This window comes from Python bivittatus, unplaced genomic scaffold (assembly GCF_059951505.1).
Source record: "Python bivittatus isolate LINGU-HERP-01145 unplaced genomic scaffold, Pbiv_v1 ctg000090_np1212, whole genome shotgun sequence".
Lineage (NCBI taxonomy): Eukaryota > Metazoa > Chordata > Lepidosauria > Squamata > Pythonidae > Python > Python bivittatus.
The window spans coordinates 4,073,725-4,094,518 of NW_028277046.1; the positions used below are offsets into that span (position 1 = coordinate 4,073,725).

The 20,794-nt window shown below is 49.2% G+C and overlaps 1 protein-coding gene and 1 long non-coding RNA gene across 5 annotated transcripts; one reads left to right on the forward strand and one right to left on the reverse strand.

Moving 5' to 3' along the window:
• The first annotated feature begins 47 nt into the window (after positions 1 to 47).
• Positions 48 to 20,671, forward strand: CA6 (carbonic anhydrase 6). 4 transcript variants are annotated; one of them, XM_088136780.1, is made up of 11 exons: positions 48 to 1,562; positions 2,234 to 2,445; positions 5,337 to 5,519; positions 7,753 to 7,929; positions 12,371 to 12,519; positions 12,722 to 12,817; positions 15,218 to 15,284; positions 15,838 to 15,995; positions 17,105 to 17,228; positions 18,040 to 18,138; positions 19,394 to 20,671. In XM_088136780.1, exons 3-11 carry the CDS (start codon positions 5,441 to 5,443, stop codon positions 20,005 to 20,007), a joined length of 1,563 nt encoding a protein of 520 aa, XP_087992906.1. In that variant the 5' UTR covers positions 48 to 1,562; positions 2,234 to 2,445; positions 5,337 to 5,440; the 3' UTR covers positions 20,008 to 20,671. The 4 variants fall into 4 exon arrangements, with proteins under 4 accessions (XP_087992906.1, XP_025024841.1, XP_087992907.1 ...); XM_025169073.2 differs by having other exon boundaries at positions 2,234 to 2,432; XM_088136781.1 differs by having other exon boundaries at positions 2,234 to 2,432; positions 5,340 to 5,519.
• LOC112541103 (uncharacterized) lies at positions 5,462 to 7,723 on the reverse strand. The gene is made up of 4 exons (XR_003085137.2): positions 7,647 to 7,723; positions 6,552 to 6,654; positions 5,763 to 5,887; positions 5,462 to 5,543 (listed from the first exon to the last, which is right to left on the reverse strand). It is a non-coding gene; the product is annotated as an uncharacterized LOC112541103 (long non-coding RNA).
• Positions 20,672 to 20,794: the final 123 nt, after the last annotated feature.

Below are 20,794 nucleotides of genomic sequence, written 5' to 3' on the forward strand. Positions count from 1 at the left end.
CGGCCTCTTGGCGCGTGCGCTACGTGCCCGGGGACCTCCTGCTCCAAAGCAGCCGGGCGGGCGGGCCTAATTTAGTTTAGTTTCTTTTTTTATGTCTTGCGCGAGGGATGGAAAATCCCCATTTTGTAAAGCGCCGGGAGGGTTTTTGCACGCGGTTTTTCCCCCTCTGTTTTTTTTTTCCCCTCCATGCAAGATTTGCAAAGCTGTGCATTGGGCAGCTTGAAAATCGGAATTATCTTGCACAGGAAGAATCATTTTAAGGTTTGGAGCTCCAGGAATGGGGCTGTTTTGTAGAGTGGAGGACGGTGCTCTTATATTCTAGTTTTTTTTTTAATGGTACAGAATATTCCAAATCCCGAAAGCTCTTTCTTTGTTCTAAATGTCCATTTCTGCAAATTAAATAATCCAGAAGACTACAGTTAAATACAGAATTTAGTACTAAGGAAGTCAAACTTTTAAGCAGGAGCTGAACTGGGTAAAAGTGTAGCTGTAAATGGGTTTAAGGCTTTTTTTCAAATTTTTTTTAATCTCATGCCTTTGGTTTAGTATTTCTTACTGTTCCTGTGCTTTGCTTAATGTTTGCTCTGAAAGGGAACTGTCTGATAGATAAGATATGTGTAAAATTTAAACCAAAGAACTTGCTTATTTTAGAATTCTAAAAGACTGCTTTCCAAACTTCAGTTCAGTTACTTTAATACCTATAAAATGTCAGTTTAATGCTTGTTTCATGCATATACAATTTCAGTTGAATTACTTATTTAATGCCTATAAAACTTCCGTTTAAGTACTCGTTTGATGCATATAGGGTCATGCCACCTGGTCCAAACAAGGCATTTGATAGGAGACTTTTTTTTTTTAAATGCAGATTAAAAATAATGAGAAAACCCCCCTCTAAGCCCCCTTTTTGGCCTAACTTGCCCAGAGGGCTGTTATGCAATTTAAAAAAAAAAAAGCAAAAAAAATAAAACTTTAAAACTTTGAAAAAGGTGGTCCTCTGCACTTTTTGACACTTTCTGAAATCACAACCCACTGGTCCTAAACCCCGGTTAAACAAGACAGAGTCTTCACGTAATAGCTGGTGCCCAGACAAATAAACCATGTTATGGGTTAATAGGAAAGTTGGATTAAACCAATGGCCTTCCACCAGATGTTAGGGCCAAGCACGCTTGTTTGCTCCGGGGGATGTATTAAACCCCTGCAGGAATTTACGTATTCAATGCAGAAATATGAAATGGCGTTCACCCCTTCTGAGCGGTTTCACAAAACGGATTCTGCTCAGCCTTACAAGCCTGCAATGGAGGAAGCAACAAGCAGATCCAGTAGCAATAAAAACATCCCTGCAGAAAATGTTAGTTTTGGGCAGATGCTGGAATTCATCCTCCCAGCATCGTTTCTTTTAAACGAGAATGTAGTGTGTGGACAGGCAGGGCAGGGCCTGGCTCGTTTTTCCTTTAGGCTCGTGCAGCGACTTCTTTTTCCGTGAAAAGGCTCCTGGCACAATTGAGAATTTTTGCAGCTGCTTTTGAAAAGAAGCGGGCTTCTCGATCCGGAGACGGGGCCAGGTTTGTGAAAGATTTGGATATTTTAAGGATATGATCTGCGGGCATCTGGGCTGGAGACGCTTCCTCTGGCACACCGGCCTGATTTGAATTCTGAAATAGGCAATGCATCAGCCTGAAATAGGTAAAAAATGGGGGGGGTTGAACTTAGAACATCAGGCCACGTGCTGGGAGCAAATCACACTGAAGGTTGTGGCTTCAGAACACACGTGGAATTGTGCATGGCCAGGACTGCAAAGATAAGGCGTGGAAATCTAAGGTTTGCAGCCCGTGCTAAAACCAACATAGTTTATTTGCGTCCCAGCTTGGCATCTTCTGCAAACCCAGCTACTTGGGGCTAAATCAAAAGTACGGTTCAACCCCACCTGCCTGGTGAGCGAACCTGAGCATTATTTTGCAAGTCCAGATAGATTTAGTCACAGAGCCCTACAAAACATGGGAGCAGGGACATAGGAAATGGGGAAAGTTGGCCAGGGGAGATGAAAAGTTGGCAACGGAGTCCGCTTTGGATCTGACTCTCTCTTGTGATGTCACAAAGACAGGCCGATGTAGCACAGAGAATGTTCGCCGTCACCGTCGGCAAAAACTCCGCGGCTGGTTCCGTGTCAATGGCTCTCAGTCCACACCAACCCACCAGACCAGGGTTTAATTCCTTGACAAACATTTCTCTCCAGATTGCCTTCCTTGTGCAGATCAGGAGCGAAACGTCCACGGCTTGCTGAGAAAAGCCTCCGGAGAGCGTTGCAATCCCACCGGAACGAGGAAGAATCGGGGCCGGCCGAGTAATCGAACGGGAACTCGGCTTGGGGTCGGCCAGGGCGCATCGCTAGGTCGGCACAACCTGGGAACATCTCCAGCTCACCTTCAAGAGGGGTTTGTTATCCTGGTTTGTATTTGGTTTTTTCTTCCCGAGGTGGACCTCGGTGCCCGCCTGCTCCCGGATGGACGGGTTGCACCTCCGTGATCTCTGCTCCTTTTTTCTATTGTGATAAAAGCCCCCCATGCAGGCCCCCAACCCACCATGAATCCCCGCCTGGGGGTGAGGGACTAAGCCATAAACCATGGTTTGCCAATCACGGCAATGCCATTCACGCCTCCCACGAAGCCCAACTCCAACAAACCGTCATGCGGCTTAGGGTGACTTGTGTAACTCCTTCTGCCCAGTTCCCAAAAGAAATCCCCCTTGCCAACCTGGCCCTTTTCCTCCCTATCTTGGACCAAGGAACGGCTTTTCCCCTTAAAACGATTCTCGTCTATAACTGATGCCCGTCGAGGCCACGATAGAACATTTTTCTCTGCTTTCTTCCACCGCCTCTCCCTTCCATCTGTGCCTCCAAAAATGATTGCGTTCGTCTACCCACCAGCGGCAAATGGACCGGCTGGCATTTGAAAACATGCAAAGAAAAAAATCTCATGTTCAGATGAAAACGGCATTGTCTTTGATCGGCGGATGTCGCCGGAAACGGCACACAACCCATGTGAAATGTAAAAAATAGCAGAGCTAAAGGAAGGGGTACCGACACAACTAGGCTGCTTCCAGAAAATATAATTATTCCTTTCCGTCCTTCCCCCCCTTCTCCGACCTTGCCACTTGTATTGGGTAAAATTCTGTTCATTTGGGGGATCGATCTTTCCAAAATGGGGGATTTTGGAAGGGGCTTGGTTTAGCTGGCGTGGTCTGCATCAGAGCAGAGAATCGGGGGCCACAGTTAGAAAGCGGGTTGGGGTTGGAATAAATCAGGATCGTTTGGGGTTTTATTACTGGCGGTTTTCCCTGAGCGTTTTAACGCTGAAGGATCTGCAGATCAAGATGCTGTTAAGGCCCCCAAGCAGGTTCTCTCTTCCCCATTAAATTGTAATAAATGCAGCCAAGTAAACACGAGAAAACTTGATTTTAGGGGAAGGGAGTTTAGCCTGGCGAGGGTCTCGCTCGACCCGAGTCCGGAGTAGATTGTTTTAGGCCAAGACTGTCTTCTTGGAGAGGGCAGCCTGGTCCATACGTGGCAGGAGTTCAGCCTGGCCCTTCGGCTGGAAAATATCGGCTCAGCCCCTGAACTTTAGCCGTTACCTAATGTAGACAGACAATAAAATAAAGACGCCTGATCTCTCTGCATTACAACAGACGGGACTGGACTTTACGTCCTGCTGAAATAAGGCTTTGTGGTTCAAGTTTCTCCCCAAGAAGAAAAGTTAGCCAGCTTTGCATCTAGAAAGCTAGCCCCTCAGGGAATGGTTACGCCTGAGATGCTCGCTTTTACTTGCAGAAAAGCTTGTCTGGGGAGGAAGCCCCCCACCTCCAGCCTGCAAAGCACAGGGTCTGTTCAGCCACCCCGTTGCAATACAAAAGCTTGCTTCCACCTGCCCCCTTCCAAACTGGCACTTTGCGTGATGCCCAGCCAAGAGGGAATTATGGCCCGTAGCATCTCGAGGGCCCCGAGGTGAGGCAGGACGTCCCGGGGGCTGTAAGAATGGCTCCTCTGCCCCCCGCATCGGGTTCGCTGGGCCTGTTTTAAGGCAGCTTTCCAAAAAGCTTGCAAAACGCCAGCGTTTTTGGCTTGCTCGGCGGAGCAATAGAATGTGCAAGAGCAGGGATCATCAAACGTGGGCCCGGAAGGCATTTCCTAATCCTGCAAATCCAGTTGGGTAAATAGTCCTTGAAAATTGCTGACCGAGAAGGTCCAGCAATTCAGACCAGCCCCCGGGTTCCCCCCGGGAGACACAAACAGAGGACGTCCAGGCTCCTGAGTCGCATCCGAAAATTTAAACTCTCCCTTTCAGCAAGGGGAAGCGTGCAGCCTTTCAGAGCCCGGAAGCTCTGGTTAGGGTTTGGATGGGAGGCCACCAGGAAATGCCCGGGTTGCGAAATAGATGAAGCGGAAGAATCTCCCCAAAGAAAATAAACAGCAAATGAATTCTTAGTTGCCAAAAACGCGGCACACACAAGCCCGTGAAACCCCCAGGAACTGAGCTTGGCTGAAAGGAAAATTCATCTTTTAGATGTGTCGGGTATAGCTCGAATTGTCGAGGGCTGCGGGGGCCTCTGTTTTTCTCCCGCCAAGTGGAGAATTCAGATTCCCTAAAGCAGGGTTTCTCAAGCTTGGCACCTTGAAGATGGGTGGGCTTCAACTCCCAGGATTCCCCAGCCTCCCAGGGACTCCTTGGGAGTTGAAGTCCACCCATCTTCAAGGTGCCAAGCTTGAGAAACCCTGCCATAAAGGGGAAATCTCTTAATAAGAAGAGTAGGGCACCCCAAGCGGTCTATGCTTGTTTTTCAGATTTTCCAGAATCGAGCCTTTCAAGCCAGGCCGATGATGCATCTCTCAAGGGGGGCGCGGGGCCAGATTTCCCCATAAGAGCCCAGATGCTTCCATTTTCCAAAACCTACATCATCTAATTTCTCAAATGCATCTGCTTCTGATTGCTAAATTCCTCCCACTTACCTTCAGCAGAGCGCAAGGGCAGCGTTGGGCTTCTGCAAACTTAAGTCAAGCTTGGCACGCTGCACCGTCCCTGTAATTCCATGGCCTCCAAGGTGCATGAAACATTAATGCCCATCAGCGTGCATTGGAGGAGGAGAAGGCGGTGGCAGACTTACCCCCAGGAAAAAAACAGCCGGACCCCACCTTAGCGTGCTTCGCCTTATAATCCCTCCTCGGCTGTTGGGTGTCTTTTCGGTGGGTCCGTTAGAAACTTTGCAGCCTCTCCCAGATCAACAATATAATTAACTTTCTCATCTGGCAGGGGAAAATAGGCTGATGATATTTGTTCTCGTTTCAGCAGGAGAAAGGCGGCTGGATTTAAGAAAATTATTATTTACCTTTCCGGAGACGCGGAGGAGAAAACCGGAGGATCTCCCTCTTCGGGTTTGACTCCAGAGAACCATGAGGACTAGCGGCTGGGTGCTCCAACTCTGCTTTCTGCACCTGAGTTCTGCCCGCGTCTTACAGTGGACGTATAACGGTAAGGAGGAAAGAAAGATCGGACCTAGGAGCAGAAGCGCCTTGTGCTTTTAAGGGTGGCCTGCGACAGCAGGCTGCACAAAATGGTTAAATTTCAGCTGAATCTCACACCCCTTATAGACTTTTGGCATGAAACAGAAAAAAAGGAACTTTTGATTTGTGGTTTTGATGGTTAGAAAATATTAGACAATAGAAAAGAGAGTTTTTTGGGTAACCCTAGAATAAGAGATAATTTTGGACTCACGTTTGTATTTGCTGCAAAGTTTCCTCTTTCTGATTCCTTTCTGCACCTTTGTCCTTTCCTTTCTTCCTCTTTTTTCCCTTTCCTTTCTTCCTTTCCCTTGGATTTTTTGTTCGTTTTTATCGTCTCTGTAAAAATACGTTTTATTTTAAAAAAAAAAGTCAGCTGAATCCCACCTCCCCCGTCTAACCATTCCTCACCCTGGCTGGGCTGTAATCCTGGTGACGCCGGCCACCCCAGCCAGGAAATTGGGGCATCGTAATACAAACAGGGCTTAAGGGTAGCAGTTTGGGGGAAATTAGGGGCTCAGCACTCAGCGGCCTTGTGGTGTTGTAGGTCCCATTTGCAAATCACGAGAATATGTGAACTCTCCTGTTAATCCCTTGAAGAACAGCTGGCAGCTGTTCTCTTGACCCACAGTTAGAGGGAAAATGAAGTTCCTGGGGCTCCCAGCACTTTATTTTAGAAAATTGATCCTAATTCCCTTAAATTGTCTAAGGCTCAGCTTTCCGGCTGGGAAGGGTTTAGGGCAGTGTTGTCCAAACTTGGCCACTTTAAGATGAGTGGACTTCAACTCCCAGAATTCCCCAGCCAGCATGCCACCTTAAGGGACAGAGGGGGATAAGACCTACAGATGGGCTTCAGCATCTTGTTGGCTCACCTGGGCACGTCCCCAGAGCCATGCCAGTCTGCAGCACCCACTGAAGCTCTTTTGACCAAACCTGGATATTTGCACACCTTTCAAACCAGGTAGATCCCCCCCCCGCCTGCCCAATTATACACCTTTCTCACCTCTCCCAAAATCACAGAGGCAGCTGTCGTAGGACGAATGTTGGGATCTCTTTGGGAATCTTCAGATGCCCGAATTCTTGGCAGGCCTCCCAAGGCGGAGATCCTGTTTTGAACAAAGGGATGGAAAAATTTGGATAGACATTCCCGGTCAACCAGGAAGCTAAAAGGGCAAGCTCGTGCTGGTCACTTGGTGTTCTCTTTCTGCCTCCCCTGATCTACCTCGCAGGGTTGTCGTGCGAATAAAAAAGGGTGCTTTGCAACAGAGGCGGGGCTGAGCTCTTTTTTGAGAGAGAGAGAGAGAAAATAGGATAAACTTTGCTTTGTCCGGTGCAGGAAGTCTCTTTTCCAGACTTAAATATAATGCCAGCCAAAGGTTGGCCCACCTTTGTCCCAAGTGTGGAAGAAGGTTGAATCTGCCTTTAATTTTTTTTAAAAGGAAAGGGGCAAAAAGCTTGGAGGGGGGAGAGTTTTCCTCCCTCCGGAGGCTCCTCGGAGGTATTTTGTTCTGGCGTCGCTCCTCCGTTTAGAAAAAAGGTGCCCTCTAAAAGGGATCAATCGATAGCTTTCTCTCCTGATGGCAAAGCAGGAGTTATGCCAAAAACCAAGGAAGGAGCCAAGAAAGATTTTTGGATCCATTGCAAACTGAGCTGAGAACGTGGACGGGGTGGGGGGAAACGGAGCACTTAAGAGGCCGAAGAATGATTTCAACGATTTGCAGGCCAAAAAAAGACATGCATTATAGCTGAGAAGGGGCACTTAGCAAGAGATCCCTGGAGGGACCAAAAAGGATCCCAAAATGTCCTTCTTTGCCACTTTTCCCCCAGCCAAAATCATTCCAAACTGACCCATTTGTAGGGTTTCGTCCTACAGGGCTGATTTTGTTTAGCAAGGATGGGGAAGAGATCGTCGTAGGCGGGCATGAATCTGCTACAGCGTTTTCAAAGCAAGAAGCTGGCTGATTAAAATTCTAAACGCAAACTTCAGGGGAGGGGGAGAGGACTCATCCGTCGGTTCCTTTTCCTCTTCCCTCCTCCTCCCCCTTTCCTTTCATGTCATCCCTTTCCCACTCCAATCAACCAGCTTCTTTCTACTGACCTGTGAGGCAGTCTGGAAGCTGTAACGCTTGCTTGGGGGACTCAAAACAAGTCTGTAGCTTCTGTGCTACGCCTCATCTGACGGCATTTCTCTCCCTCGGCCCAAGGGGAACGCGATGAAGAGCACTGGGGAAGGTACTTTGAAAACTGCCTGGGGAAACTGCAATCCCCCATCAACATCCAGAGGTCGAAAGCCAAATTTAATCCAGATCTGGAACTGCTGGAGCTCCACGGTTACGGCCACCGCCACGACAATTTCAGGATGACCAACAACGGCCATTCAGGTGAATATGAGTGGCAGGAGGGGGGAATCCAGAAATCTCGTGATTAAAAAGCTTGCAAACAAGATTTGTTTTCTAACCAAAAAAAAAAAGCCTTTAGTGTTTTTCTCTGCCATCCAAGTGATTAATTGGTGCCCCTATCTAGAAATCAGGTTTTAAAGAAATACAATAAGCACTTTTTCCCATAAGCCTCACAACAACCATTTAAAGTAGGCCAGGATGTCACTACCTACCCATATTTTTTTTTTTAGAAGGAAACCTTGTTTTCTCATTTCATGGCTTCCAGCAACAGGGTTTATGCATTTAAATACACCCTCAGATCTCGCAGCTGCCCGGGCTTTGAACGCTAAAACGCAACACCGAAGGCCATAAAACCTGAATAAATAACTTTGCGGTCCATTAAAGTCTCAGATGCCAGCCACCCATATTGCACAGCGTTAGCTCTGCCAAAGCTGTGGTATAAACGAACGGGAAAAGCGATGGGCTTTTCTGTGGTGGCCCCTGTCCTACGTAACGCCCTTTTAGTGGATTTTAAACCTGTCGGAAAACAAGATTAAAACCGGGGTGCAGACGCCGACAAAGAAGAGCCCAGGTTTAACCTCCAAGCAGGAGACTCTCCGTGTTTATCAGATGCCCGTTTAAAAAAAAAAATCAAAAATCAGCTGAATGTTATTTGTGAACAAAGTAGGCTGGCTGGCTTTTTTTTAATTGCATGAGCCTCCTGCCCTGATCTGTTCTCATTTCTGTCTTCGTCATCGTTTTCTTTATGTCCTTCGACCGTCTATCTGGCTAATTTTGTGCTGATTTTTCTCAACCCAGCGCAAAAGCTGGCGGGCAGGCCGCAAACAACAGAAAACAGGGCAGCGGTTTGTATAAATGCACGAGACGTGAAAAAAATAACGGCGAAAGGAAAGGTCCCACGCTAGGGATCATCTTATTCTCCCAGGCGTGGCGATGTTGCTAGAATTTGTGACGGTTACAAAAGGCACGGCACCCGGGGAGCCCGTATTTTTAACTCGCTGATATACTGCAAAAGCAGGAAAGCCTTATTTTCAAAGCAGAACAGAAAAGGAGTGGGAGAGAGTTAGGGTTGAGAGTGTGTGTTTGGTGTGGAAATATGTAGGCAGACCTTCAGCAGAGAGAAACAACTAGCTTGGACGGGAGGCCACTAAGACGTTCCGGGCTCCGGCTTGGACAGGAAGCCACTAAGAAGTCCCAGGGCTCCGGCTTGAATGGGAGGCCACTAAGAAGTCCCACGGCTCCGGCTTGGACGGGAGGCCACTAAGAAGTCCCAGGGCTCCGGCTTGGATGCAAGGCCACTAAGAAGTCCCAGGGCTCCGGCTTGGACGGGAGGCCACTAAGAAGTCCCACGGCTCCGGCTTGGATGCAAGGCCACTAAGAAGTCCCAGGGCTCCGGCTTGGACGGGAGGCCACTAAGAAGTCCCAGGGCTCCGGCTTGGATGCGAGGCCACTAAGAAGTCCCAGGGCTCCGGCTTGAATGGGAGGCCACTAAGAAGTCCCACGGCTCCGGCTTGGATGCAAGGCCACTAAGAAGTCCCAGGGCTCCGGCTTGGACGGGAGGCCACTAAGAAGTCCCAGGGCTCCGGCTTGGATGCGAGGCCACTAAGAAGTCCCAGGGCTCCAGCTTGGACGGGAGGCCACTAAGAAGTCCCAGGGCTCTGGCTTGGACGGGAGGCCACTAAGAAGTCCCAGGGCTCCGGCTTGGATGCAAGGCCACTAAGAAGTCCCAGGGCTCCGGCTTGGATGCGAGGCCACTAAGAAGTCCCAGGGCTCTGGCTTGGATGCAAGGCCACTAAGAAGTCCCAGGGCTCCGGCTTGGACGGGAGGCCACTAAGAAGTCCCAGGGCTCTGGCTTGGACGGGAGGCCACTAAGAAGTCCCAGGGCTCCGGCTTGGATGCGAGGCCACTAAGAAGTCCCAGGGCTCCGGCTTGGACAGGAGGCCACTAAGAAGTCCCAGGGCTCCGGCTTGGATGCAAGGCCACTAAGAAGTCCCAGGGCTCCGGCTTGGACGGGAGGCCACTAAGAAGTCCCAGGGCTCTGGCTTGGACGGGAGGCCACTAAGAAGTCCCAGGGCTCCGGCTTGGATGCGAGGCCACTAAGAAGTCCCAGGGCTCCGGCTTGGACGGGAGGCCACTAAGAAGTCCCAGGGCTCCGGCTTGGATGCGAGGCCACTAAGAAGTCCCAGGGCTCCGGCTTGGACGGGAGGCCACTAAGAAGTCCCAGGGCTCCGGCTTGGATGCAAGGCCACTAAGAAGTCCCAGGGCTCTGGCTTGGACGGGAGGCCACTAAGAAGTCCCAGGGCTCCGGCTTGGATGCGAGGCCACTAAGAAGTCCCAGGGCTCCGGCTTGGACAGGAGGCCACTAAGAAGTCCCAGGGCTCCGGCTTGGATGCAAGGCCACTAAGAAGTCCCAGGGCTCCGGCTTGGACGAGAGGCCACTAAGAAGTCCCAGGGCTCTGGCTTGGACGGGAGGCCACTAAGAAGTCCCAGGGCTCCGGCTTGGATGCGAGGCCACTAAGAAGTCCCAGGGCTCCGGCTTGGATGCAAGGCCACTAAGAAGTCCCAGGGCTCCGGCTTGGACGGGAGGCCACTAAGAAGTCCCAGGGCTCCGGCTTGGACGGGAGGCCACTAAGAAGTCCCAGGGCTCTGGCTTGGATGCAAGGCCACTAAGAAGTCCCAGGGCTCCGGCTTGGACGGGAGGCCACTAAGAAGTCCCAGGGCTCTGGCTTGGATGCGAGGCCACTAAGAAGTCCCAGGGCTCCAGCTTGGACGGGAGGCCACTAAGAAGTCCCAGGGCTCTGGCTTGGACGGGAGGCCACTAAGAAGTCCCAGGGCTCCGGCTTGGATGCAAGGCCACTAAGAAGTCCCAGGGCTCCGGCTTGGATGCGAGGCCACTAAGAAGTCCCAGGGCTCTGGCTTGGATGCAAGGCCACTAAGAAGTCCCAGGGCTCCGGCTTGGACGGGAGGCCACTAAGAAGTCCCAGGGCTCTGGCTTGGATGCAAGGCCACTAAGAAGTCCCAGGGCTCCGGCTTGGACGGGAGGCCACTAAGAAGTCCCAGGGCTCTGGCTTGGATGCGAGGCCACTAAGAAGTCCCAGGGCTGGGGGCTCTAAACTAAACCTCAGAAGTGCACTTGGAAGAGCACTTGAATAAACTGCTTTCCCACTGAATTGATTGGGAAAGGCTATGGATGCATTCAGGAAGTTATCAGGAGCTCAGCTCAATTTGATTTTCCCAAATATGGGTTAATGGGTGTCTCGGTTCATCTCCTTGATAGAGGAATCTTATTGACACGCACCCATCCCTTTCAAAGCACAGGACCATTGTCTTTGTTTTCCCCAACCAGGACTTTCTGGAGCGTGGAGACAAACCTTCTCTTGCAAACAAAGAATTTCAGATGGCATTGCCCTCCCTCCGGGAAAACATTTGAGGTTCCCAGTTCATTATAACCCATAATCCATTCCCTAAGGCAGTGTTTTCAACCTCGGCAACTTCCAAATGTGCGGACTTCAACTCCCAGAATTCCCCAGACACTAATCTGGAAAACGAGACGGGAGCAGAAGACCTCGGGGACCCGGTGTGACACTTCCCAGCAGAGTGCAAAAGAAGGCTTCGTTACAATTAACACACACTTGTTGGAAATGTGCCTCGGAGAGAGCGCGCTTACCTTGACTGCCCGCCAGACTAGGGACTCGGATCTTGAATTGCACAATTGCCATCTTTGAAAATGTGGGGGGGAAACTAAGATGGTTTTAATGTTACGAACAACAGGGACGGTGGGGAGGACTATAGCAAAAAATAGAGGGCCACGTCAGGTCATACAAGCCCACTTTCACACTTGGGCGCCTTCTGACAATCCAGGTCAGCGTTTCTCAAGCTGGTGCTGCCGAGAAAGGCCAGGATGATGGGTTTGGGGCAGCCATCAGGTCGACAGCAATAATGCATGATCTTTGCACAGAGAGAAAGTTTGGCCCAATGAGAATTGCTCCAACTGTAGTTTCGTCCTCCTCCCATCCTTACGCTTTGCAAAAACACATTAAAACCGCTAAATGCAAACAGCCCCAATTTATCCCAGGCCGGGCTCTAATTATACAACTTTTGGAATAATTGCAGCTTCTGTAGCTGGGATGGGGGGGTGGGGTGTTTTTGGACCCCGAGAGGCGCAACCTGCAGAGGAAAAGTGCTTTTCTGCTTTGACCCAACGGCGAACTGGGGAGCAAAACTTCTTCCGGAAATAATGTAGTTCAGGACTTTTCTTTAAAAAGAAAACGGGTTCTGCTTTGAGATAAGGGATCCTTTAAAAGTTGCCAGACCTGAACCTGTTTCCATCTTATCCTGGCAGGTTGTCAATGGGGTGGGGGATGAGAAAGCTCTTGGAAATATTGGCAAGGTGCCTGATACCCATTTTGATGTTATTTTCCAGTTGTCATACAACTGCCTTCATCCATGATCATCATGAAAGGCCTTCCTGGGAAATTCACAGCTATCCAGCTGCACCTTCACTGGGGAGGCATGGATCTCGAGAGCAGCGGATCCGAACACACCATCGATGGGATGCGATACATGGCCGAGGTAGGCCGCCCCGCTTCTGCCTGGAATTACGAGCCTGGGGAAGGAGGGGAAAAAAGGGGGACGTTGTCATCTTAATACAAACAGCTGTTTGCAGTTGTGGGAGAACTAAGAATTGGTCAGCCAAAGCCGCTTGCGTTTGAGGGAGGTCTTCCCTACCGGTTGGTCCCCCATGCCACTTTTTCACCACCGTTCTTTCTCGCAGCTCCACATCGTCCATTACAACTCAGAAGCTTACTCCAGTTTTGAAGAAGCGAAGGATAAACCCGACGGGCTGGCCGTGCTGGCTTTTCTCTTTGTGGTAAGGAGCTCTACAACCGTAGGTGCGAGGAGAGAGTCTCTGGGGTCGGGTGGGCAACTCGGCGGCCCAGCCCAGCTCGGTGGGACTGAGCCAGATCTGACCTTGGCTTCTGTCCCACCGCAATAGTTCATTAAAGACCCCATACACTCCATCATTTCCCCTTGTGGTCCTACTCCAAATTACAACTAGAAGAGTCCCAGAGTTGTGCATCGTCGTCATTATTATTATTATTATGGTCCTGGGGAAACTTCGCTTGTCTCCAGCCTGTGCCCTGCATCTTGGGGTTCAAAACAAGGTTCCAACCCAAGTCTTTGAGGAACAAATTTTGCACTCGTCTCGTCTCTTTCCTTATTAAAGAAACAGCACATTTTTTAAAAAAAACAGGATTTACACCCAAACATAGTCTCTGAAAGTATCTGTCCTTTGGTATTGTCCCATCACTGTAGGAAGAGAACGGTGTTAGTCCGTGGGGCCGAAGCATCAAAAGGAATCTGGGAGCGCCTTTTCTGACTCTCAAATTTGATGAAAGGCATCACAAAAGCCGATGCCTTTGCATGAAACGTGTTAGTCCGGAAAGGTGCTACTAGACTCCTGATTTTTGTGTTATTTCCCTGTTTTTGCAACAAGCCCCTTCCGGTGGAATCGACACTAGGAACCGGCCGGGGTCCTTATTAGCCCATTCCTTTGATCTGCAAGCAAGGTGGTGATTTTTTCTTGCAAACCTCCGGGGACAATCGCTGGCCCAAGAAGCAATTTCCCAGAGGTTATCCCCCATCCTCTGGCCCTCCTGGACCATTCAGCCTTCATCCGGTTAACAAAAGGATCGCTCCAGCGACAGAGGCTAACAATGATTGTCTGTTGCCCCTTGCAGCTGATGTAATTTCCAAATTATTGTTGTGCAGATAGAAAATTGCTAACTCAAAATTCCGCTCATCCTTCCAGCTGTTTGCCTCTGGCAGAGAGGAATGGGCTGTGTGTATCTGCACCTCTCCAAAACCTCAATCAGCTCCTTCATTTCCTCCTGGCCCCCAAATGTGATCCATTACAGTTAGGTTCCCATCTTAGCTTGTTTAAGCCAGCTTTGCTCAACCCTAAATCATGGTCTTTAAGAGAGAGCAGCTGGGTTCCAGCCACCCCCTAACCCAGAGCATAACAAACCACCTTGTGGCTTAGCCTTGAGTTCTAATCAAGGATTCTCTGTGGTTTGTTATTGCTTTAAGATTAACAAGAAGTGGTCTAATGGGGTTCACGGTGTCAAGCTAAGATCCAAGAAACCTCAATTCAGTTCTGCATTCAACCACAAGATAGCTGCGTCCCAGATTCTCTCTCTCTCTCTCTCCGCCTAAGCCTACCTCACAGGGTTGTTGTTGAGGATGGAAATTAACAGCGTGGAGAGAAAGCTACATCCATCACCAGGGGCAAAAAGCAAACCTTCAGATATAAGCTAAGCCATAACCATGGTTTACAAACAGCCAAGGAATCAGAGCTTCCCTTAAAGGCTTAACAAGAAAAGTGGGGTTTTGCAGATGTGAAAACCAACTCTGGGCCTAAGAGTGCTAGACAGGCCGTGGTGTCTCTGCGTGAGTCACTGCACTCCCCTTTTGATTCAAAACGCTCTCCAGTGGCCAGAAATCGAGGTACTGTACTTGAAAAGGTAGAAATAATATAAATTAAATTAAGCACCCAAAACAAGGTAAAACCACCCAATATTTGTTTTCCCCGAGGTGGGACCCCAAACAGCCTTGCTCACATCAGATTCAGAGACACCCCAACCCAAACGGGACGAATTATTTTGCTTTGATCCAGAAGCTGAAAAACCTCAGATTCCCTTTTTTTCTCCCTTTCGATAAAAAGACAATAATTGGACCCGTTCTGACGATCAACTGCTTAAGGCTAGGACCGGCCCTGCCTGCTTCTGATGGCCATATAGGGTCACGTTTAAGGTCGAAAATGGAGTGTTTGAGTTTAAAACAAGCCCTTTGGGGGATTTCAAAGAGGGGGAAAGGGGAGAGCGCATCGTAGTTCATAATCCTGAACCAAACACTAGAGGGCACCAGATGAAAGGGAACTAGACGCCCGAAACGGTCTGATTTTTCTCAGGGCAAATAGGGACGTTAAAATTAAAAGGAAATAAGTGGAGAGAAGCAAAAACGTGTGTGTGTTTCTCCCTCGCGTTGCATTCATTCCTGATGGCCGTTCTTCTGGGATGTTCGACTTGCGAGTTTCACCCGCAGTGTTGCCTTCCTGGTGGTCTCCCATCCCAGAACAAAACCGAACCCCACTTTTTTTCTCCAGGATCAGCGAAGCTGGGCACGAACCATTTCTCACGTCGCTGGGAGTCGGGCCACGTAGGCAGTTTGTTCATAATCACCATTTTAATTTTTTTTGCTTTGTTTTCAGGGCACCCATTTTGAGAACACTTACTACAGCGACTTCATTACCAAATTGGACAAAGTTAAGTTTGCAGGTAAGGCTTGGGGGGGGGCTTCCCTTTTGCTGATGCAGAAATGCAAATGAGCCCCCCCACCAACCAGTTGCTCCTGACTCCAGGTCCCACAATTCCTTGCCATTGCCTGTGCGGGTCGGGGCTGATGGGAGAAGAAGTCCAGAGGGCACCAAAGCTGCTCAGTCCACAGAGGGGAAATAAATAAATAGTTTGTTTGGCCAACCAAGGAGCGACTTGCAATATTGGGCCCCCGCAAAGTGGGGAGACAGGCATTGCAAAAATCACCAGGGGGAAATGCCCGGTTCGCACATCGCTCAATGCAGCCTGGTGTCTGCTGGGACTACAAAGCCCAGTGTTCCCAACCAGCTGGGCCTTTTGGCCACTCTCCCCCCTGCGAAGGGCACCAGGTTTAGAAGACACCCCCCTATTGCTTTCTTTTTCTTCTTTTTTCCCAACCGCCCCAGCTTAATGGCAGAGTTTAGAAAATTCCTGATTTAGACCCATCGGTGTTCCTTAATCTGACTGCGGCCTACTTTACAAGACCGTTGTACACGAGGGGGATTTTCTCTTTTAGGGGAATCAACCATCCTCCATAGTCTGGATATCTTGGCCATGTTGCCAGACAACCTCTCCAATTTCTACCGCTATCATGGTTCGTTGACTACCCCACCATGTACAGAGAACGTGATCTGGACCGTCTTTGACTCGCCCATCAAGCTCTCCTACACCCAGGCAAGGAGATGTTTCTCTTTTGCTCCCCCATACTGTCCATGATTGTATTAAACCATGATTTAGAGCTATACTGCATTAAACCATGGTTTGATCTACATATTGCATCACACCACAATTTGGATCTGCACATTGCATTAAACCACAATTTGGATCTAATATTGCATTAAACCACAAGTTGGATCTGCACATTGCATTAAGCCAAGGTTTGGATCTGCACACTGCACTAAACCATGGTTTGTCGAATAACACAATTGGTCTAGCTTTCAAACCATGCTGACTCTACTTTTCAAGCCGCAGTAGCTCAGTTCAGACAACCCACCCCAAAACAAACAAGCCACATGAAAGTAGCTTAGTTAGAGCTTAGCTGTTTTCTTTAGATATTTTCAGACTAAGCACATAACCTGGGATTAAACCTCATCAGAGAGGAAAATAAATGTTGATTTAGAGGCAGAAAGCAGTTTGATTCCCCCCCCCCCAGCCGTTGTCTTTTAACAATACCCCGACAATGAAACTTGTACGTTAACCTTAATTCTACAGTTTTACGTTACACATTTTTAACTGGTGTCTTAAATTTTTACTTTTAATTGTTTTAATTTTTTTAAGTTTTGCTTAGGGTCCTTTTCCTGTGCGGGTTTTGCTTTGCTCTTTTTTGCATTTTTAAAAGAACGAACTCGCCCCCAGCACCAACTGATAGCTCTTTAAGGATGGTGGGTTTCATTTTGCAAAAACGTTGGTATCCTGAAGTCCTCCTCGTCTTTACGCCCAATTGGAGTCCATTGGAATTGGGTGGCTAATAAATTCAAAATTAATTACTATTATTATAATGCCTCTGAACATGCTTCTGTTCATCTCCTTTTATTTTCTCTCCCTCCTGCAACTCTCTTCTTTGCATCAGCCTCGCAGAAACCCTTCGAATAACCCTGCTGGCCATCAGCTTTGGGCAAAGGAGGGCTGGGCTCAGATCCTTTGGCCCCAAACACACTTTTTGGCACAAATGTGGGCCCCGTTCTGTGTCCTTCGGCGCAGCATTCCACTTACTCTCTTGCGTCCTCGGATTGCAGCTCCCTGGTCTTTTTTTTTTCTCAAAGGAACCGTTTGCTCCTTTGCAGATTAATCTGCTGGAAAACACGTTGCTCGACTGGAAGAACCAGACTCTGAGGAACGACTACCGCCAGATCCAGCCTCTCAATGACAGGGTGGTCAAAGCGTCTTTCTCACTTCAGCTGGTGGAAGGTAGGAGGAATCACCAAGGGGAGCAGGGTAGGACGTGTAAGCCAACTTCAGGAGGACCTCCCAGGGCCTGGATCCAAGATGGGAACCAGGATGGGGGAACTGTAGGATTAAACCCAACTGCTCCTGGATGGAAAAGAAAATTCTTGCTAAATTCAGCCAGAGGAAATTAAAGGCTTTATATAGCCTCTGGCTTATCACCTTCTCCTCCTAAGCAGACCTTTACTCTTGAGGCCCCTCTGTTGCTCAACCCAAACTCCCAGGGAGCTGCTTCCTAGCTTTCCCAGAATCACAGGAAGGGGAACTGGGGTTAATATAGGCTTGTTGAAAGGGTTGCAAAAGCCATGGGGCTCATTGGCTCGGCAGCGGGAGTTTGGCGGCTGATGCCCGAGGATACAGACCCACGTTCCCTGTTGGAGTGGGGCCGTGTATGGAGTCCTTATTCCAAAGCAGTGAGAGGAAAGCTTAACTTGACTGAGATGCATCCCTCGTCTGTGTGATGGGTAAACCATGATTCATGGCTTAGTGTTACCAATGAACCAGGCCAAACAAACCACAATTAAAACAGTGCAGGGCTTGAGCTCAGCAGGACCGAAGGATCCTAGTTGCTGTTCAACCTTTCCTTCCCCTTGGCATTTTTTGTACAGCCAACATTCAGACCCTAATCTCCTTGGGGAGAGGATCCGATCTGCGTTACATTGGAGTCCACTGGAGTTGGGCGGCCAATAATTTGAAATCAATAATAATAATACTTTACATGGTTGGCAAATGTGGGGCTAAACCGAGAATTCCTGTGAACTCTGCCTTGTTCCAGGAAGGTGCCGGCCCGAGAGCATCGCCAGTAAGCTCAACAAGATACAGACCAGGCTTCGTGAAATGAAGAAGTATCTTCTGGACGTGATTGGCAAGCCTGGTAGGAAGCAGCTCCGTTGCTTTTGTTGACCTACGTGCATTCAGACAACCTCCTGTACTCCAGTTGGGAAAGCAAGGGTGCAAATTCACCAGAGACCAGGACAATTCTGGGTTCTGGAAGACCTGTGGAAGCCAGGAGGCTAGATTGGTTTGAAACTTGGAGGCACCTGGTGTCCCCAGCCTTTGAGACAGGTCACCTGGAGCTCATATCTTCCAGGATTTTAGTCTCAGTGAACACTGAAGACATTTTTCCCAGCCAGGGAGATCTGCACGTTTTCTTCGTGATGAGATGGTGTGTGCTTACATTCTAGTTCTGAATCCTCTTTCCCCAGCCCAGGTCACTCCAGAAAGCTGAGACCACAATTTTTTTCTTCGCTTCTGGAGATGAGGAGTCATGATTCTGTAAGGAAAGAGCCCAGCTGAGTGGCTCTTCCATGGACCATGGCTGCCTTGACGCCTTGCTAGAGTAGAAGGTGGTTCTCTAACGCCAATCAATTTAAAATTTGATTCCGATTGGCTCTTCCAAGGATCAGCTTAAGGGCAGCCTATAAATAAGAGGTTTGGATGGGTGGTTCCAAGGATCAACTCAAAGACCACCCATAAATAAGAGGTTTGGATGGGTTGTTCCAAGGATCAACTCAAGGACCACCTATAAATAAGAGGTTTGGATGGGTGGTTCCAAGGATCAACTCAAAGACCACCTATAAATAAGAGGTTTGGATGGGTGGTTCCAAGGATCAACTCAAGGACCACCTATAAATAAGAGGTTTGGATGGGTTGTTCCAAGGATCAACTCAAGGACCACCTATAAATAAGAGGTTTGGATGGGTGGTTCCAAGGATCAACTCAAGGACCACCTATAAATAAGAGGTTTGGATGGGTGGTTCCAAGGATCAACTCAAGGACCACCTATAAATAAGAGGTTTGGATGGGTTGTTCCAAGGATCAACTCAAGGACCACCTATAAATAAGAGGTTTGGATGGGTTGTTCCAAGGATCAACTCAAGGACCACCTATAAATAAGAGGTTTGGATGGGTTGTTCCAAGGATCAACTCAAAGACCACCTATAAATAAGAGGTTTGGATGGGTGGTTCCAAGGATCAACTCAAAGACCACCTATAAATAAGAGGTTCGGATGGGTGGTTCCAAGGATCAACTCAAGGGGAAGCCATATACAAAACTGGTTCCTTCTGATTGGTTGGTGAACTCAAGGGCCATCCATCCATCCATGAACGTTTCTGGGTGTTTATTTCAGGTCACCACCAACGCAGCTTGCAAGCGTTCCACTTCCCCTTGGAGAACACCGCCAGCTACGTGACCGTGATCCCCCTGAAGCCAATGCAACTGAAAACCTTCACTCTGTGTTTCTGGGTGCAGAACCGCAACCAGGGGAGGCAGACCGTTCTCTTCTACTCCACTCCAGAGAGCGAGAACGAGCTGGTCATCAGCGTGGGCATGGCTGTGGGAGTGTGGATTGGGGGGAAGTTTGTGCAATTCGACCTCCACCGCCGGGCGGAAGATTGGGTCCACCACTGCGTCACCTGGCTCTCCAGCTCTGGGACCATTAACCTGTGGGTGAACGGCGCCGTGGGCACAGCCCGAAACATCCAGAAAAACTACATCATCCAGAGCGGGGGGACACCCATCCTCGGCAAGCGGAAGAACGCCATGTTGGACGTCTTCGCTGATGCCTTCTCCGGCTGGATGAGTCACGTCAACCTCTGGAGCTGGCTGCTGGACCAGAACGACATTCAGGAGCTCACTCTTTGCAAACACAGTCAGCAAAAAGGAGATGTCTTTGCTTGGGGAGAAACGCACATGTCCCTGTTTGGTGGGGTTGCACTAGGTCCTGACACCAGTTGCAGGTGAATGGTGGACTCTGAATCAATGCTGGGCACCCGGTGTCCCTGTTTCGTAAAAATGATTCTTTTTCCTCCCCAAAACCTTTGAATTTGCCCGTACCAGGACTCTGATACCATCATGGGTTGTTCCAAGGATCATCTCAAGGACCACCTATAAAGAAGAAGTTCTGATGGGTTCTGATGCCATCTAAACCAGGGTTCCTCAACATCTGTGACTGTGAGAGGTGGGGCCTTCAACTCCCAGAATTGCTGGCTGGGGAATTCTGGGAGTTGAAGGCCACACCCCTTACAGTCACGGAGTTTGAGGAACACGGAACAATGGGGAAGTTCACCAGGCTGAGAAGAAGTCTCTTGTGGGGGGGAGATTGGCCAGCAGGAAACTCTCTGCACTCCGACCCGGCAAGGACTTCATATGGGTGGGACGTGGGCCTTAAGTCCTGGGTTACCGACCCACAGGTGTGGTGTGAACACAGTCCTTTGGGCCCGGCTGGGAAATCATGGTCTACCCCTGCTTTCGAACTAACATACTTCTCGTTTGGAAGACCAGCCCTGACAAAAATTTCTGACTGTTCATTGAAGGTTGACCCCCCGATCAGCAAGGATTTAAAATAGACCATCCAGAGCAGTGTTTCTCAACCTTGGTGACTTTAAGACGCGTGGACTTCAACTCCCAGAATTCCCCAGCCAGCTATGCTGGCTGGGGAATTCTGGGAGTTGAAGTCCACGCGTCTTAAAGTCACCAAGGTTGAGAAACACTGATCCAGAGGATTCACTCCACACCAAATGATGGGCTC

What these genes read in the sequence shown, in the direction of transcription:
- CA6 (XM_088136778.1), top strand. Translation starts at nt 5,441, where the DNA reads ATGAGGACTAGCGGCTGGGTGCTCCAACTCTGCTTTCTGCACCTGAGT. An exon ending in GGATGCGATACATGGCCGAG is followed by an intron (nt 12,520 to 12,721) that starts GTAGGCCGCCCC and finishes TCTTTCTCGCAG; the next exon opens with CTCCACATCGTCCATTACAA. An exon ending in CTCACTTCAGCTGGTGGAAG is followed by an intron (nt 17,229 to 18,039) that starts GTAGGAGGAATC and finishes GCCTTGTTCCAG; the next exon opens with GAAGGTGCCGGCCCGAGAGC.